We start from the raw sequence: 20020 nt of genomic DNA, 5'->3' as shown, positions 1-20020 counted from the left end.
AGTCTAACATTCCACAAGGATGTTGGTCCATGCTGACACTATGGCACCACACAGTTGTTGCAGAATGGACGATGGTACACCACTGCCACTAGCAGGGATTCATCAGACCAGCCAATGTTTTTCCGCTCAATTGTTCAGTATTGGTGATCCCCTGCCCACTGGAGCCGCTTCTTCTTGTTTTTAGCTGATTGGCGTGGAACCCGGTGTGGTCGCCTGCTGCAATAGCCCATCCGTGATAGACGAGTTGAACATTCCGACATGCCATTCTGCACACCACTGTTGTACTGCACCGTTATTTGTTGGTTTGTAGCCCACCTGTTAGTTCACACCATTCTCTGTTAACCTCTCTCATCAATGAGCCGTTCTGGCCCAAACGACTGCCGCGGACTGGATGTGTTTTTGTTTGTTGCACCATTCTTGGTAAACCTGTGCGCCTGGCACTGACGATCACACTCAAAGTCACATGCTTTGCCCATTCTAACATTCAATCGAACAATAAACGAAAGCCTCGATGCCTGTTTGCCTGCTTTATATAGCAAGCCACGGCCACATGACTCGTGGTCTGTAGGAGCAACCCCTCTTTATGAACGGGTGGTGTACCTAATAAACTGGCCAGTGAGTGAAAATAAATTCGATATAGACCTTCCATGCACTGGGAGAGGGGGTGAGTTCAGGCTTACTCCTAAGGTTGCTTTCTGGTTTAGGGTTGTGTTGAAACAGACCCCCTGGTCCACGTTCCCTTAATTGATTCGATTTCATGGCTGGAACGCAGCTACATGACCAGAGGAAACAATGGAAGTCCCTTGGTGATTGCTTTAAACTCAATAACAGAGAAGGGGGACCTGGGAGGCTGGAGGCCATTGCCCATGCCCTGAGTTTAGCTAGGGAACAGCCACCAAACGCACCGATAGCTAAACATGCCTCTGGGCCTCTCCTGAAATCAGAGTTGATATCCAGCTCTCTTTTCCCTAATCCACACAGGCAGATTTTTGTTACATTTTACCAAAGCTACTACACTCAAGAGGAACCTGAAAACATTACTTTTGACTGCTTCGGGTAACACGCTGTTCCCGACGAGACTCTGGCTCAATCAGTGCATCGTGGCTGAACACTGAAGACAGGGGAGGGAGGAAAGAAAACAGCAAGGGACTGATAAAGACAGAGGGAGGAGAGATGGAGACAGACAAGAGTGACAGAGAGAGGGAGACAAAGGAAAGTTTGACCTCCTCAGCCAAAAGGGACACTGGGTCCAGATCACACAGTGTCCTGTCCTTTCTAGCTGGGCCAGGATTTCAACACTGGAAATAGAACCATCCTCTCTCTCTCGGTGTCTGCTGTCAGGAGGTGCTAATAGAAACAGAAGAGGACACTGTGGTCTGGTCTCCCTCATTCAGTCAGAGAGCCGCCAATCCCAGTCCTGCCCAACTGTGAAAATCCCAGCTTTAAAAAATGGTTTTTCCTGCCATCGCGACTTGACTGGAATCGGCGTGGATACCATCTGGAAGGCATTAGAAACCACCACCTGGAAACATCCCAATCGCAAAATTAAACTTTGGGATTACCAACATTTTACGGGGAAAAAACAACTTCCAGACATGAGTGGCTCCATTTCAACCCCACTTTTCAAAATCTGGTTTCATCAGATTTCCAAGAGCAGGAGGAAGGAGGTAGGAGGAGGATGATGAGGAGGTGGGATGAGGAAGAATGAGTTGGGAGGAAGATGAGGAGGAGGGGGGATATGAGTCTGGTCTCTTAGCACATGGTTAAGACAGGACACCCAATAGGTCACATCGTCGAGAGCCTGTTTGTTATGGTTGGTAATGAAATGAAAATAAGCCACCTCCTATAGGGTGCTTGCTCCCGAGCAACAGAGTTCTGACAGAGGAACAGCCTTCATGAAGCAGATAGGATCACACAATTAAAGCAAGTCCACGTCTGAAACGTCCGTCATTGATTAAGCTGGAATAACATGAGGGATTTAGGATGGTTGGAGAAAAAAAGGCAGGCCGTCTCACAGCACATGCCGGGGAAGTCAGAGGAACGTAACCCTAACATATCCTAGATGTTAGATATAGGCAAGCTATTGAAGGAACTGGGATCTTGAGGTCGTGAAAAAAGGCTTGATTTGACCGAAAATGGAGAGGAAATGGTGTGTGCGAGTGAGGAAGTCATTTTCATCAATGATGATGATGGAGTAGTGTGTTTTATTAGATTCCCAGCACAGCTCAAGAGAGGCAATGTGGTGGTGTGGTGTGCGTGTTGATATGAATTCACTCTGGAAACTCTCGTCTTGGCATGAATGTTGGTTCTACACCCAAGGGTGCACTCAAAAGACGGGCTGAACTGTGTTCTGTTCCTCTGGACCTGCTGGTAAGTCAAGCAGCACAGCATCCCAGGGTCATCCAAGGTTGTCAGGTGGAGAGTTTAAAATGGCTGCCAAGTATGCATCTCCCTCTCCCCTGTCCTGAGCCTACCCCTCACTTCAATGGGTCATTGCTATCTGCTCTGTAGTTCGCCAACCACTGAACTGCTCAATGTGATTGCCAGATATGGTCCTCAACATGACCCGTACAGTTCGACTTATAAAGACAAAATCTCCATCAAGTCAACGATGTCCAACAAAACTTTTGGTCAGTAATGCACACACTAAAATGGATATTATGCCATGTCAAAGTGCTGAGTGCACCAAACGCGTAAGCCTACCAAGTTTCATGTGCCTACAGCAGACAACAAATGAACAAGGATGTTTTACTGTAGGGTTGACACTTTTCACCGACTCCTAACTTAACTTTCTGATGTAATCTAACCTTGTGCTGTAGTCTCACAAAAAAAATACAGCTTTACTCAGAGACTCACAAAAAAACATAGTGATTTCATCAGTCTACTACTAGCACCACAAGAGAGGCCCCACCACGCTGGATCAGGACCTAAAGTTGTGTTTGCATCGTAGGGGATTGGCAGGGGTACCCAGACTATGTAGACAGGATCTGGGAAGAGGAGTTCAGGGGTGGGGGGCTACATCATGTATGCCTGCTTCAAGAGAGCTGTCCAAGTCTATGCTGGAGCAGCACCCAGACATATTAGGGTTGTCTGTGGCCCGTAAAAAATAATGGGTGAGCGCATCGTCCTACAAAAGCATTCCATCTTCTCCTCCTGGGACGAGCCTCACAAGAACAGCCAACCGGGAGGCTATGCTGTGAGCACAGCCACAAGACTGGGGGCACACATGCTCACTCTCCCAGCCTGTTAAGAGCTTTGGCAGCCTTGACAACACTGTTCTGATTGCCAATCTCCCAATTGAGCATTTCCACCCCAAAGCTCTTGATCCCTAGCAAACACAAACACACACCCTAAATCAAATCTAATTTTATTTGTCACATGGTTTGTAAACAGGTGTAAACTTAGAGTGAAATACTTACTTACCAACAATGCAGAGAGAAAACTAGAGAAAACATTTTAAAAAGTAAAACACGTGGACTAAATACAATGAGTAAGGATAACTTGGCTACATACACGGGGTACCAGTACCGAGTCGATGTGCAGGGGTATGAGGTAGTTGAGGTAGATACTGTATGTACATATACAGTTGAAGTCAGAAGTTTACATACACTTAGGTTAGAGTCATTAAAACTCATTTTTCAACCACTCCACACATTTCTTGTTAACAAACTATAGTTTTGGCATTTGGCACACTTTGCGCATGAGACAAGTCATTTTTCCAACAATTGTTTACAGACAGATTATTTCACTTATAATTCACTGTATCACAATTCCAGTGGGTCAGAAGTTTACATACACTAAATTGACTGTGCTTAAAGCAACTTGGAAAATTCCAGAAAATTACATCATGTCTTTAGATGTAAGGCTTATTGACATCATTTGAGTCAATTGGAGGTGTACCTGTGGATGTATTTCAAGGCTCACAAACTCAGTGCCTCTTTGCTTGACATCATGAGAAAAATCTAAAGAAATCAGCCAAGACCTCAGAAAAAATGTTTGTAGACCTCCACAAGTCTGGTTCATCCTTGGGAGCAATTTCCAAACACCTGAAGGTACCACGTTCATCTGTACAAACAATATAAACACCATGGGACCACGCAGCCGTCATACCGCTCAGGAAGGAGACGCGTTCGTCTCCTAGAGATGAACGTACTTTGGTGCGAAAAGTGCAAATCAATCCCAGAACAAAAGCAAAGGACCTTGTGAAGATGCTGGAGGAAACAGGTACAAAAGTATCTATATCCACAGTAAAATGAGTCTAATATCAACATAACCTGAAAGGCCTCAGCAAGGAAGAAGCCACTGCTCCAAAACTGCCATAAAAAAAGCCAGAATACGGTTTGCAACTACACATGGGGGACAAAGATTGTACTTTTTGGGAAAATGTCCTCTGGTCTGATGAAACAAAAATAGAACTGTTTGGCCATAATGACCATCGTTATGTTTGGAGAAAAAGGGGGAGGCTTGCAAGACGAAGAACACCATTCCAAAAGTGAAGCACGGGGGTGACAGCATCATGTTGTGGGGGTGCTTTGTTGCAGGAGGGACGGGTGCACTTCACAAAATAGATGGCATCATGAGGAAGGAAAATTATGTGGATATATTGAAGCAACATCTCAAGACATCAGTCAGGAAGTTAAAGATTGGTCGCAAATAGGTCTTCCAAATGGACAATGACCCAAGCATACTTCCAAAGTTGTGGCAAAATGGCTTAAGGACAACAAAGTCAAGGTATTGGAGTGGCCATCACAAAGCCCTGACCTCAATCCTATAGAGTATTTGTGGGCAGAACAGAAACAGTGTGTGCGAGCAAGGAGGCCTCCAAACCTGACTCAGTTACACCAGCTCTGTCAGGAGCAATGGGCCAAAATTCACCCAACTTCTTGTGGGAAGCTTGTGGAAGGCTACCCGAAACGTTTGACCCAAGTTAAACAATTTAAAAGGCAATGCTCCAAATACTAATTGAGTGCATGTAAACTTCTGACCCAACTGGGAATGCGATGAAAAAAATTATATTATTCTGACATTTCACATTCTTAAAATAAAGTGTTGATCCAAACGGACGTAAAACAGGGAATTTTTACTAGGATTAAATGTCTGGAATTGTGAAAAACTGAGTTTAAATACATTTGGCTAAGGTGTGTGTAAACTTCTGACGAGGCAACATGATAGATAAACAGCAGCAGCATATGTGATGAGTCAAAAGAGTTAGTGCAAAGAGGGTCAACTCAGATAGTTAAGTAGTTAATCAATAGCTACCCGGACAAACTATTTAGCAGTCCTATGGCTTAGGGGTAGAAGCTGTTCAGCGTCCTGTTGGTTGCAGACTTGGTGCAACGCTACCGCTTGCCGTGTGGTAGCAGAAACAACAGTCTGACTTGGGTGACTGGAGTCTTAAAACTTTTAGGGCCTTCTTCTGATACCGCCTGGTATAGAGGTCCTGGATGTCAGGGAGCTCGGCCCTAGTGATGTCCTGGGCCTGATTAATGGGATGCTGCTGAGATGGGTTTCCTTCTGGAAGGTTCTCCCATCTCCACAGAGGAACTCTGGAGCTCTGTCAGAGTGATCATCGGGTTCTTGGTCACCTCCGCTGCCATAATAGACATCCACGTCTTTGGGGCCCGGGGAAGTGGGTTAACTGCCTTTCTCAGGGGCAGAACGACAGATTTTTACCTTGTAAGATTGGGGATTTGCTCTAACCACCCAATGCTCTAACCACATTGTAATTCCTTAGTGATATGGATTGGGGAACTTGAAGCTCTCGACCCACTCCACTATAGCCACGTTGATGTGGATAGGGACGTGCTCGTCCCTCCGTTTCCTGTAGTCCACGATTCTCTCCTTTGTTTTGCTGACATTGAGGGAGAGGTTATTTTCTTGGCACCACGCTGCCAGTTCACTGACCTCCCTATAGGTTGTCTCATCATCGTCAGTGACCAGGCCAACCACCGCTGTGCTGTCAGCAAACAAAATTATGGATTTGAGTTGTGCACGGCCATGCAGTCGTGAGTGAACAGGGAGTACAGAAGCACGCACCCCTGAGGGACCCCCTTGTTGAGGGTCAGTGTGGCAGATGGGTTGTTGTCTAACCTCACCACATGGGGGTGGCCCATCAGGAAGTCCAGGATCCAGTTGCAGAGGAATGTGTTCAAATCTAGAGTTCTTCGCTTAATGATGAGCTTTGAGGGCACTATGGTGTTGAACACTGAGCTACAGTCAATGAACAGCATTCTCATGTAGGTGTTCTTCTTAGCCAGGTGGGAGAGGGCAGTGTGGAGTGCAATAGAGATTGCGTCATCTGTGGATCTGTTGGGGCGGTATGCGAATTGGAGTGGGTCCAGGGTGTCTGGGATGGAGTTGATGTGAGCCATGATCAGCCTTTCAAAGCATTTCATGGCTACAGATGTGAGTGTTACAGGGCGATAGTCATTTAGACAGGTTACCTTTGCGTTCTTGGGGACAGTGACTAGGGTGGTCTGTATGAAATATGTAGGTATTACAGACTGGGTCAGGGAAAGTTTGAAAATGTCAGTGAAGACACTTTCTAGCTGGTCAGCGCATGCCCGAGTAAGTATCCTGGTAATTAGTCTGGCCCTGCGGCCTTGTGAATGTTAACCTGTTTAAAAGGTCTTACTCACATCGGTACGACTTCCTAGTCTAGTGTGCTACTGAATTGAATTCTGCGCACAGGTCCCATTGAGCAGTAGCTGCGCAGAGGCAGGAAGCAGCAGGCGCAGTTGGGAGCCAGGGTTCTCGCTCTCTCCCCTCCCTCTATTCCACAATGTGTCTTCATTCATCTCACAGAGCACATGGAAAAGCCATTGCAGGGGGAAAAGCCCCTTCCTGCCGGCGAGGAGGCCTCGGACAGGCCCTGCTGCAGTCTCACATATTCCCCCTTCACTCCGCAAAACAGGAAATAGCCCTTTATTACAAAGGAGGAAGGTAAGAAGAGGAGAGGGGGTTGAAAAATAAATAAACGAGTGAGATTTTTGGCCGTCTGCCGTTTTATTTGTAGACAACTTTGTGCTCTGTCGGAGGGCTGCCTGCGAAGGGACGGCGAGGAGGCTTTGGGAGGCCTGAGAGGGAACCCTATCTGCTGTCCCTAGGCAGGGGGCTAATTTAACACAGGCCAAATGGGCCAGGACCACCGTGGTTCCACTCATGCGGGACAGCAGCAACACCGTGACCACACAGGCTAGCGCAGACCAGACAAAGGCTCAAGGGTTAGATAGGCTAGGGCAAGCTAGTCATAGGACGCTGCTGTGGGAAGGATCGCAATGACAAGGAACCACTGATGAGATTTTCCACGTCCTTGGTTCTCTCATAGGACGGTCCGTAAACCCTAAAATCTAACAAGGGTTAAAGACAGTAAATCCTTTGATAAGGGGAAAGTTAATACTTGAAAAAAATAAACACATCTGTTGCAATGAAATAAGAGGACAAAGAGAGAAAATACTAACTCCATCTCTCCATAGAGGTGTGTTCTGACACTGTTAGACTGAGTAGGTGAGGATCAGGAAGAAGCCCCTTGGAAGAGGGTGGGATGGGTTTCTGCCTCTCCCTCAGTGTGAGATGCTCTCTGGAACACCTCTTACCTTCCTCTCCCGTTCGAACCATCCCTCTACCCATCAGTCTCTCTACTAGACATCCCTCGTTTCACCCTCCTCCCTACATCCCACACCTCCCTTTCCTATTTTACCTATCCTATTCTTCAGAAAAATCCACTTAAATCCACTTCAATCAGTGTAGATGAAGGGAAGGAGACGGGTTAAATAATTAATATAATTAAAATCATGATTTTTAAGCCTTGAGACATGGATTGTGTATGTGTGCCATTCAGAGGGTGAATGGGCAAGACGACATTTTAAAATGTAAGTGACTTTGAACAGGGTGTTAGTAGGAGCCAGGCGCACTGGTTTGTGTCAAGAACTTCAACGCCGTTGGGGTTTTCATGCTCATCAGTTTCATGTGTGTATCAAGAATGTTCCAGCACTCAAAGGACATCCTGCCAACTTGACACAACTGTGGGAAGCATTGGAGTCAACATGGGCCAGCATCCCTGTGGAAGGCTTTTGACACATTGTAGAGTTAATGCTCAATGAATTGAGACAGAGGGCAAGAAGAGGTGCAACTCAATATTAGGAAGATGTTCATAATGTTTTGTACACTCAGTGTATATGTGTATGATCAAATCAAATCAAATTTTATTTGTCACATACACATGGTTAGCAGATGTTAATGCGAGTGTAGCGAAATGCTTGTGCTTCTAGTTCCGACAATGCAGTAATAACCAACAAGTAATCTAACTAACAATGCAATGCAATGTAACTAACAATGTATAGACTGTATAGACTGTATAGACTGTATATTAACAGAAGTTGTGCATATAACAGTAGTTATAATGTGAGCCTTGACTAGAATACAGTATATATACACGTATGAAGTAAGTAAACATTATTAGTGGGCAGTGTTCAATGACTATGTACATAGGGCAGAAGTCTCTAAGGTGCAGGGTAGAGTACCGGGTGGTAACAGTGACTAAGGGCAGGGCAGGGTACTGGGCGGAGCCGGGCTAGTGGTGACTATTAACAGTCTGAAGGCCTGGAGATAGAAGCTGTTTGTTTCTCAGTCTTTCGGTCCCAGCTTTGATGCACCTGTACAGTCTCTGCCTTCTGGATGACAGCGGGGTTAACAGGCTGTGGCTTGGGTGGCTGAGGTCCTTGATGATCTTCTTGGCCTTCCTGTGACACCGGGTGCTGTCGATGTCCTGGAGGGCCCTGTGGTTGCGGACGGTGCAATTGCCATCCCAGGCGGTGATACAGCCCGACAGGATACTCTGAATGGTGCATCTGTAGTTTGCGAGGGTCTTAGTGGCCAAGCCAAATTTCTTCAGCCTCCTGGATGGAACATTTCAGGTTGTCAGTGACATACACGTCAAAGAAGTTTAAGCTTTTTGCCCCTCTCCACTACGGCCCGGCGATTTGGATGGGGGCGTGCTCTCTCTGCCATCTCCTGAGGCCCACGCAACATGTATCGTTGTTTCAAGTCGAATGCGCTCAGGCTGTCGTTGGATTTGCACCATTGGAGTTGGGACATCACAAGCTAAATCAATTGTTCAATTTTACCTTGCTGTGAGAACCATTAGCACAGGCAAGTCTTGTTAGGCTTAGCTCTGCCACAGCCTCTGCCTTATTAGAAACAAATGGAGCATGTCTCTGTGTCTGTGGTTGCACCTTTAGAATGTGGAAAACTGCTCGTCTACAGCCCAAATCGTTCAAACATAAAATACCTTTTTCACCGTCTACAGCCCAAATCGTTCAAACATAAAATACCTTTTTCACCGTCTACAGCCCAAATAGTTCAAACATAAAATACCTTTTTCACCGTCTACAGCCCAAATAGTTCAAACATAAAATACCTTTTTCACCGTCTATAGCCCAAATAGTTCAAACATAAAATACCTTTTTCACCGTCTACAGCCCAAATAGTTCAAACATAAAATACCTTTTTCACCGTCTACAGCCCAAATAGTTCAAACATAAAATACCTTTTTCACCGTCTATAGCCCAAATAGTTCAAACATAAAATACCTTTTTCACCGTCTACAGCCCAAATAGTTCAAACATAAAATACCTTTTTCACCGTCTATAGCCCAAATCGTTCAAAAGGATAGGATGATATCTATGAGGGTGCCCTTGTTTACGGATTTGGGGTTGTACCTGGTGGGTTCATTGATAATTTGTGTGAGATTTAGAGCATCAAGCTTAGATTGTAGGATGGCCGGGGTGTTAACTTCTTGCGGATCAGTGGGACGCTACCGTCCCACCTGGCCAACAGCTGGTGAAATTGCAGAGCACCAAATTCAAATTAAATTACTATAAATATTAAAAACTTTCATGAAATCACAAGTGCAATACATCAGAATAAAGCTTAACTTGTTGTTAATCCAGGCGCCGTGTCAGATTTCAAAAAGGCTTTACAGCAAAAGCAAACCATGCGATTATCTGAGGACAGCGCCGAGCACACAAATGCATAACAAATAATTTTCAACCAGAGAGTTGCGACACGAAAGTCAGAAATAGCGATATAATATATGCCTTAACTTTGAAGATCTTCTTCTGTTGGCACTCCAAAAGGACCCAGTTACATTACAAATGGTCCATTTCTTTGATAAACTCTTTCTTTATATCCATAAAAACTCAGTGTAGCTGGCGCGCTTCAGTCAATAATCCACTCGTTTTCCCTCCTTCAAAATGCATACAAAATGAATCCCAAACGTTTATAATCAATACTTAGGTACCCTAAAACGCAAATAAACGATCAAGTTTAAGATGGAGAATCGTTAGTCTTTACTGTAGAAAAATACTAAAGAATGCGCTAGCATTCACGCGCTACAGCCAAAATGAGAGCCACCTAGAAAACTTCAATTTCTGGCTAATTTTTCCAAAAACCAGCCTGAAACTCTTTCTGAAGACTGTTGACATCTAGTGGAAGCCTGAGGAACTGCAATCGGGCACGATTTCACCTTATTATAAAAGTGCCAGCCATTGAAATCAGTGGTAGGATTAGCATGTTTGGGGAGGGGTTGTCCTCTGGATTTCACCTGCCATTTCAGTTCTGTTATACTCAACAAAAAAAAAATAATGTTTTAGAAACTTGTGTTTTCTATCCAAATCTACCAATTATATGCATATCCTAGCAAAATACCGCCCCCCATCCCGAAAAGTTAACTAACCTCCAGACTAGCTTCAATGCCATACAACTCTCCTTCCGTGGCCTCCAACTGCTTTTGAAATGCAAGCAAAACTACATGCATGATCTTCAACCGATCGCTGCCCACACCTACCCGCCCGACCAGCATCACTACTCTGGACGGTTCGGACATAGAATATGTGGACAACTACAAATACCTAGGTGTCTGGTTAGACTGTAAACTCTCCTTCCAGACTCACATTAAAAAATCTCCAATCCAAAATAAAATCTAGAATCGGCTTCCTATTTCACAGCAAAGCATCCTTCACTCATGCTGCCAAACATACCCTAGTAAAACTGACCATCCTACCAAGCCTTGACTTCGGCGAGGTCATTTACAAAATAGCCTCCAACACTCTACTCAGCTAATTGTATGCAGTCTATCACAGTGCCATCCGTTTGGTCACCAAAACCCCATACACTACCCACTACTGCGACCTGTATGCTCTCGTTGGCTGGCCCTCACTTCATATCCGTCGCCAAACTCACTGGCTCCAGGTTATAAGTCGTTGCTAGGTAAAGCCCTGCCTTATCTCAGTTCACTGGTCACCATAGCAGTACACGCTCCAGCAGGTACATTTCACTGGTCACCCCCAAAGCCAATTCCTCATTCGGCCGCCTTTCCTTCCAGTTCTCTGCTGCCAATGACTGGAAGAAACGGCAAAAATCACTGAAGCTGGAGACTCCTATCTCCCTCACTAGCTTTAAGCACCAGCTGTCAGAGCAGCTCACAGATCACTGCACATAGCCAATCTATAAATAGCCCATCCAACTTCCTCATCACCATATTGGTTATTTATTATTGCTCCTTTGCACCCCAGTACCGCTACTTGCACAATCATATTCTGCACATCACCCCAGTGTTTAATTCATCATACTGTAATAATTTTGCCACTATGGCCTATTAATTGCCTCACCCCATTTATCCTACCTCATTTGCACACACTGTATATAGACTTTCTCTATTGTATTATTGACTGTATGTTTGTTTAGTCCGTGTGTAACTCTGTTGTCGTTTGTGTCAGGTACAGGATGGCAACAAGAACTGCACGAGTTACACCAGGAATGCACAATCCCTCCATCAGTGCTCAGACCGTCCGCAATAGGCTGAGAGAGGCTGGACTGAGGGCTTGTAAGCCTGTTATAAGGCAGGTCCTCACCAGACATCACCGGCAACAACGTCGCCTATGGGCACAAACCCACCATCACTGGACCAGACAGGACTGGCAAAAGGTGCTCTTCACTGACGGGTCGCGGTTTTGTCTCACCAGGGGTGATGGTCTGATTCACGTTTATCGTCCAAGGAATGAACATTACACCGAGGCCTGTATTCTGGAGCGGGATCAATTTGGAGGTGGAGGGTCCATCATGGTCTGGGGCGGTGTGTCACAGCATCATCGGACTGAACTTGTTGTCATTGCAGGCAATCTCAAAGCTGTGTGTTACAGGGGAGACATCCTCCTCCCTCATGTGTCACCCTTCTTGCAGGCTCATCCTGACATAACCCTCCAGCATGACAATGCCACCAGCCATACTGCTCGTTCTGTGCGTGATTTCCTGCAAGACAGGAATGTCAGTGTTCTGCCATGGCCAGCGAAGAGCCCAGATCGCAATCCCATTGAGCACGTCTGGGACCTGTTGGATCGGAGGGTGAGGGCTAGGGACATTCCCCCCAGAAATGTCCGGGAATTTGCAGGTGCCGTGATGGAAGATTGGGGTAACATCTCACAGCAAGAACTGGCAAATCTGGTGCAGTGCATGAGGACGAGATGCACTGCAGTACTTAATGCAGCTGGTGGCCACACCAGATACTGAACGTTACTTTTGATTTTGACCCCCACCTTTGTTCAGGGACACATTATTCCATTGCTGTTAGTCACGTCTGTAGTACTTGTCTCAGTTGTTGAATTTTATGTTCATACAAATATTTACACATGTTACGTTTGCTGGAAATAAACGCAGTTGAGAGAGGACGTTTATTTTTTTGCTGAGTTTATAAAATCGATACAGTTACATATCAGGATATTATTTTTGCCGATATATCACAATATTACTTTAGTAATATTAGTCGGTTGTACCTGCACCAAAACTCCAGTATTTTTCCTTTGTAGCTTGTTCTCAATCTTCTGTTTAAAATCGTGAGCTAGTTAGTTTTCAGCACTTTTATTTCAACGACTGATCAAAACTCGTTTTCACATGAGTCTTTCTCGTCCCTCTGCAGCAGACGTATGGTGAGAAATATGTTTGGAACATATCGTATCGGCACCTAAGTACCGTGATAATATCTAGTGCTACCTCTCTCTGACCCGAGTCATAGAACCACCACAGACACCGTTGGGTTCCTGCTCTCACACATGGATTCCCAAAACTATGGAGGAAGTGACTTGAATCTAAAACTCTTCTGTTTAAACATGCCACTGGTCTCTTAAACTCCCTTAGCTCTTCAAAGTTCTGCTTCAGTCTCTTTATAAACTAAATAAAGTAAGCAGTTATGATTCCAGTTGTGTACTGTTATTTCACAGGGCATTTAACCCACCGCCCTCTCTTTTAAAAGCAAATCCCTTCCCAAGAACAATATGGCCCTTCACTAGCTACAACATATTTCTCATCCCAGAGCCAATTGCCAAAATCAGATTTGGATGGCTGATGGTTTCTAGGTTGTATGGCCTGGCAAAATATCTAAACCACAGGGCAGCAGGGTTCAACACATCTCAATGGACCCAGTAAATTAAATAGCAGAGTACAAAAAGAATGCTTTAATAGTCCAACATGCCAATAACCCCCCCAAAAACAACCTCTCCATCCTGCAGATCTCCTGCTCAGTTACGGTGGCATGAAGCACACGACTACATCATTCGCTGCTTCTGAGCGGACTTGAACAGCAACACCATAAAAGCACCGTGTCTGTCTGCTATTTCAACCCATTTATGAGGAGCGAGTGAAAGCCAATCTGTTTAGTGTCTCTGACTGTCTACAGACTGGAGAACATGTTCACCAGACTGCAGGGAACAGAACAGCAGTGCAATAGGGAAACACTATAGCAGGAGTGTACCCTTGTACTGTAGCTACAACAATGTATGGTGGTTAGTGTGCATGTTTCACTACAATCTGCTAAACCCATTCATTCAATACATTTACCCCTAGTTCTTCTGCATTCTGTTAGAGCCTCAAACAGACAGCTGCTTATTTCTGGTTGCGTCTTTGCCATTGTTATCAACGCGCCGCAGCCATATCGATGCTCAAAAGTAGAACGGAGGCGATTGACTCATCTAAATTGCACTATAGGGGCTTGGGAATACGATGTCATTGCTAAAGTTGGCACATATTTAGTAGGAAACAACTTTTCCATCATCATCACATTGTGAAATGTACCTTAGATAAATGGCAATGGCAAGAAAAGTTTGTCAAAAATAGTTAGCAATGCTAACATTAGCCAGCTAAAATCTGGAAGTCTCCCCTCAATCTTAGCTAGCTAATATCATACTGCATCTAAAGTCACTCTGAAAACATCAAAATGATGACAAAAGGTTTCCCTACTAATTATTTGCCTTCTTTAGAAGCCACAGTAATAAACTGTAGAACGTTCAGTTGGGCATCAGTCCTAAAACAAAGGTTCAAAACAATATTGTGACGTAACGTGCAACCCATGAATAGTCCAATAGAAAATATGTGTATATTCTGACTGGTGGATATGTCGCTGTTCACATTTCATACAAACAATTAATACATATGAGGGTTCTGATAAAGCACATTACGACAACCTCCCAACTAACTCTGGACTGGGTCGGTGAGGAACAGCACATCATGCCCGATGAGTGCAAATCTTATTTCCATGCTGAATCCCCAATTTGTTAAGCATCCAAATAAATCTAAAAGAAGTGCTAGTCAAATGACTAGTCAAATAAAAAGGATGCCCACTGGAAGAAAACAAATGTAGGTTTGTCTCAGCAGCATTTCTATGATTGGGTATCGAGTCGACTGACATTAAACCTTACCTCTTCATCGGAGGTGTCGTGTTCATACTCGTCCCCCGGCTGGGCGGTGGCCAATCCCTGGAAGGTGGTGGTCAGTCCCTTCTCTCCTCTGCCATCAATGGCGCCTCCCTTGCCTTTCTTCATCTTCCTCTTCTCCTTTGATGCAGTTTTTTTGCCTTGCTGCTAATATGAAAACAAGACACCAAGGAATTTATATTAGAGAACACTGTTCACAACATGTTGATCTGCATGTGTTCAAGTTCTGGTACATTTTTAATGGTCGGCAAAAAAAAGGTAAAGAACCTTGCGGATGTTAAAATAATATCTTTCTAATTATCTAAGGGGTTATAAAACTGATATGTGCACAGCCAATCAACTTTGACCTATAAGTAAAATAAAAGCTGTTTAGGAAATAAAACTTGTCGCCGGCTTGAAGGGACGATTGATCGTTTTATGTCCTATATGGCACAGTGACAGTTTCTTTTAGGATTCCCATTTATTTATTGCATTCAGTACACAGCTTCCTCTGCATAACACACACACACACACACACACACACACACACACACACACACACACACACACACACACACACACACACAGGCACACACACAGGCACACACACAGGCACACACACAGGCACCAGAACGGCACATCCTGTGTGAGTGGAAGGAGGGTGAGGATAAAGGGGCTGCAAGGACCCACCATTGGACGTGCTTTACTGTGAGCCATCAGTCACAAAGGCAGAGCAGTCAAAAGTTCTCTTTACGGGAACCAGGGGATAGAGGGAAACAAGGGAGGCAGGGATGGATGGAGGAAGAGAAGTTCTTTGAGGCTGCAGTCTCATCCCCCTAGAGGCAGAGACGGGCAGGTGAGTAACCTGCTATGATTTATGCCTCCTGTGTGTCCCGGTATCTTTTGGCATGCAGCTCTAAGTGAAACGCTTCCTCCCTGATGCCTAGTTAAATCCCCATCAAGACAGAGCTGACTGGGCCCAGTTTTAATACTGAATGACTTTCGCCGCCCAGGAGACTCCAGTCAGATCAGAGTTCTCTGCTGTAGCCTCCCCCTGAACTGCACAAACAAGGTAAAGTGGGTTTGCAGAGGTGGCAGTTTAGGAAAGCCAAAACAGAAGCTTGTTTACTCCAATACACAGAAGAAAAAACATAAAAATAATTTTAAAAAGACTAGACCGAAGAGTAAGGCTTCCTCACTACACTAAAAGTCTGTGGGGGAGAGATGACCAGGCCAATCTGTTTACTATAACAGGGATGGGGAGTGTTGTGGGGCAGGAGTGGAGAGAGAGACAGTGAGAGATGGAGAGAAAAAGAGAGCGACAGAAGAGAGAGAGAGCGAGAGCCCACGACAGATTACTTGTCCAGATGATGTACGACGGAACAGCCAAAAGAGAAAGGCTCGCAGATTGGATCACGCAGTTTGAAAACCAGCAGTGGACTGGACTTCCAGCTGAGCCTGGTCCGGAGCCCATTTGACCACAACCGCTGACGAGGATGAAGTGTGGGAGAGAGCAGCTGAGGACGGGAAGGCACTGCACGGGTCAGTCAGGAGAGAGGCTGAGGACAGGAAGGCACTGCACGGGGTCAGTCAGGAGAGAGGCTGAGGACAGGAAGGCACTGCACGGGGTCAGTCAGGAGAGAGGCTGAGGACAGGAAGGCACTGCACAGGGTCAGTCAGGAGAGAGGCTGAGGACAGGAAGGCACTGCACGGGGTCAGTCAGGAGAGCGGCTGAGGACAGGAAGGCACTGCACGGGGTCAGTCAGGAGAAGAAGCCAAAAGGCAAGGACCATTCGGTTGCCCCATAAGTAATGCCACAAATTCTCCAAGTAGTGACCTCTTGACAGCCAAAATGTGTCAGCTTACCATTGCGTTATTGATAAATCGGTCAAATTCATAATCTCCGGCTCAAATCTCCTGAGGGCCTTCTGTTCTGAGCACATTCACGTCTACGCCAACACACAGGCGTTCAGACACACTCTGTCAGCCTCCACACATTGGCCAACAACTTGTTTTTAAACGTCTGTTGGCTCCCAGCAATGGGTTCCGCTCCGAGGCGGACGCAGGCGGGCCCCAGGTTCCCCATTACCGTACTGTTTCCTCTGAAATCACTATGAAACTAAAATCTGAGTTATAGGGTGAAGCCTGAATGAATCCGTCAGAAAGCATTCTCTGGGCCGTTCACACTTCCACTTAATTGGGAGCAAAACCCAAACGATAAGCCCACCTAGGCTCCCTGTCCCTGGCTTTGTCTGCTGTAGAACCTCCAACCAGAGAGAGGGGTCATCCTGGAGTGAACTTCTCTGGTACACAACCCTCACATAGAGCCCAGGGCAAATTGTCAAAAGGTAACAGGGGTGGGAGTTGTGTTAGCAGGGAGGAGTGGTAAGTGGATTCATGGACAAAATCAAGTGATGGGGATGTGCTTGTCCTTTTTGTTAACAAGGGGATACCATTCCGCCCAGTGTACCCTCAATGTGATCCCTGCCCTCACAACCCTCCTCCTCTCCAAACATTTAACGGCTGGAGGAGACATGCGTGTCACCCTTGGTGGAAGTGGCCCAGACGCATCTGCAGACCAGAGCTCCTGCGTGGGTGCATGAGGAGCAAATCCTTCCTGGTTACTGTAAGATGAGCCCCCCCCCTAGTCTTAATCTCCCCCTTCCTCCACCCTAACCCCATTTCATCTCCATCTCACACCCACTCACACGCCGAGAGCGCGGACCGAGCGGCCGGCCGACAGCAGAGCTGGCCGGATCAGAGTGAGCTGGCCACGTCCGACCGCTGCACCAGGGGACTCTCCCAGGGACCATAAAGCCTCCAGCAGCCACATTAACTTCTGCCTGGTGTGCTGAAGGCCCAGATCCTTAAATCACAAGAGTCCAGGAACAGGGGGAAGAGTGGGAAAAAAGAAAAGAAAACCACAGGGTCTCAGTCAGGGCCTGGATGGATTAAAAAGCTGGAGTGGGGAACAATGCATGCATCCACCCCCCCCCCCCTCCCCATTACCAGACCACAGCAGTTCCAGACAATGGTTTCAAGGTTTCACATTTGTTCCAATGTGCCTTTGCAATAATATAAACACACAATTTAGAAAAAGAAAATTAAGTTGAACCTTTTCTTGTCCTCCTCTCCCAAGAGGTTTGTGTCTCCGTATTTTGGCATGGTCACATTTACTTGAAGGACTGCACACTTGACAAAATAAAAACCAAGATCAGTATTTGGGTTGAGTGATGCAGGAATCTGCATGGCAGCAATAAAGATAAATAATCTTTCATGTGCGACTAGTCTCAGTTCTACATTAAGAGACAATGAAGATGACCGGAGGATAAGCTGACATAATAAAATTAAGTCATTCCCACCCACCTTGCATGACAGCTAGGGAATTTTGAGCACAACAGAGAAGAAGAATTAACTGATATAGCAACTATTCCACCAGTACCAGACAAATGGACCTACCTATCAACCCCATCCTGTTCTCCTCCCATAGTCACAGTGGCTCCATCCTTATTTGCAAACCACTTCTGACAGAGGAGTCTGGACTTTCTGAAGATGGAGTGAGGGGGGTAGATGGTGCATGGGTAGATAATCCCAGCCCGTCCGCACAACAGGCCTTTTAACAGGCTGTCATTGTAACTAAGAATTTGCTCTTAAATTGACTTGCCTGGTTAAATAAAGGTTACATAAAGGTTTTGTTTAAAAGGCAGATGTGGGAATTACGGAAGACTGGCAAGAGCAGACAGTGGGACCGATAGAAAATAAATTTGCCTGTTGCGGTTTGATTCAAAAGCACATAGTATATACAACATGCACTAGGGGGTAGTAAAGAGTAAGCAAGTTGAAATCCACACAAGCTGAATGTTATTTCATCCAGTGTATAACTCATCTAGAGTTGTAGACATACACACGTGAGTTGGTTATAATGACAAGCGGTGAAAATGCCTTTGAAAAAAATTATCTTACTGCAAGAACAAAACTTATATTTATTAAGATGACATATTGCCTACAACAGGGCTTCCCAATTTTGGGGGGCCAGCGACCCCATTATTCGCTACCCCACCATGCGAATGGATAAGTTGAAGTCGGAAGTTTACATACACCTTAAATGTATTTGTCTAAACTCTAGTTTCACAATTCCTGACATTTAATCCCAGTAAAAATTATCTGTCTTAGGTCAGTTAGGATCACCACTTTATTTGAAGAATGTGAAATGTCAGACTAATAGTAGAGAGAAATATTTTTTTCAGCTTAAAAGAAATTTCATTACATTCCCAGTGGGTCAGAAGTCTACATAGACTCAATTAGTATTTGGTAGCATTGCCTTTAAATTGTTTAACTTGGGTCAAATGTTTTGGGTAGCCTTCCACAAGCTTCCCACAATAAGTTGGGTGAATTTTGGCCCATTCCTCCTGACAGAGCTGGTGTAACTGAGTCAGGTTTGTAGGCCTCCTTGCTTGCACATGCTTTTTCATTTCTGCCCACAAACCTTCTATGGGATTGAGGTTAGGGATTTGTGATGGCCACTCCAATACCTTTACTTTGTTGTCCTTAGCCATTTTGCCACAACTTTTGAAGTATGCTTGGGGTCATTGTCCATTTGGAAGACCCATTTCCGACCAAGCTTTACCTTCCTGGCTGATGTCTTGAGATGTTGCTTCAATATATCCACATCATTCCCCCCTCCCCAATTATTTCATCTATTTTGTGAAGTGCACAAGTCCCTCCGGCAGTAACGCACCCCCACAACATGATGCTGCCACCCCCGTGCTTCACAGTTGGGATGGTGTTCTTCGGCTTGCAAGCCTGCCCCCTTTTTCCTCCAAACATAATGATGGTCATTATGGCCAAACAGTTCTATTTTTGTATCATCAGACCAGAGGACATTTCTCCAAAAAGTACAATCTTTGTCCCCATGTGCAGTTGCAAACCGTAGTCTGGCTTTTTTAATGGCGGTTATGGAGCAGTGGCTTCTTCCTTGCTGAGCGGCCTTTCAGGTTATGTTGATATAGGACTCATTTTACTGTGAATATAGATATGTTTGTACCCGATTCCTCCAGCATCTTCACAAGGTCCTTTGCTGTTGTTCTGCGATTGATTTGCACTTTTCGCACCAAAGTACGTTCATCTCTAGAAAGCAGAACACATCTCCTTCCTGAGAGGTACGACAGCTGAGTGGTCCCATGATGTTTATACTTGCGTACTATTGCTTGTACAGATGAACGTGGTACCTTCAGGCATTTGGAAATTGCTCCGAAGGATGAACCAGACTTGTGGTCTAC

The 20020-nt window shown here is 45.4% G+C and overlaps 1 protein-coding gene across 2 annotated transcripts in view; it reads right to left on the bottom strand.

Moving 5' to 3' along the window:
• The window catches only part of LOC110488045 (ribosome biogenesis protein bop1), a 159143-nt gene that overhangs the window by 110815 nt on the left and 28308 nt on the right, over positions 1-20020 (bottom strand). The window contains exon 3 of one of the 2 annotated variants that reach the window (XM_036970800.1): positions 14748-14909. In XM_036970800.1, coding sequence (XP_036826695.1) covers positions 14748-14909 — 162 coding nt within the window. The remainder of the gene's footprint in view (positions 1-14747; positions 14910-20020) is intronic. The other variant, XM_036970801.1, reaches the window with a different exon arrangement.

The sequence above is a fragment of the Oncorhynchus mykiss genome, chromosome 32 (genome assembly GCF_013265735.2).
Source record: "Oncorhynchus mykiss isolate Arlee chromosome 32, USDA_OmykA_1.1, whole genome shotgun sequence".
In the NCBI taxonomy this organism is placed as follows: Eukaryota; Metazoa; Chordata; class Actinopteri; order Salmoniformes; family Salmonidae; genus Oncorhynchus; species Oncorhynchus mykiss.
The sequence above is the reverse complement of the archived record's forward strand: the minus strand, read 5'-3'. Positions and strand labels throughout refer to the sequence as shown.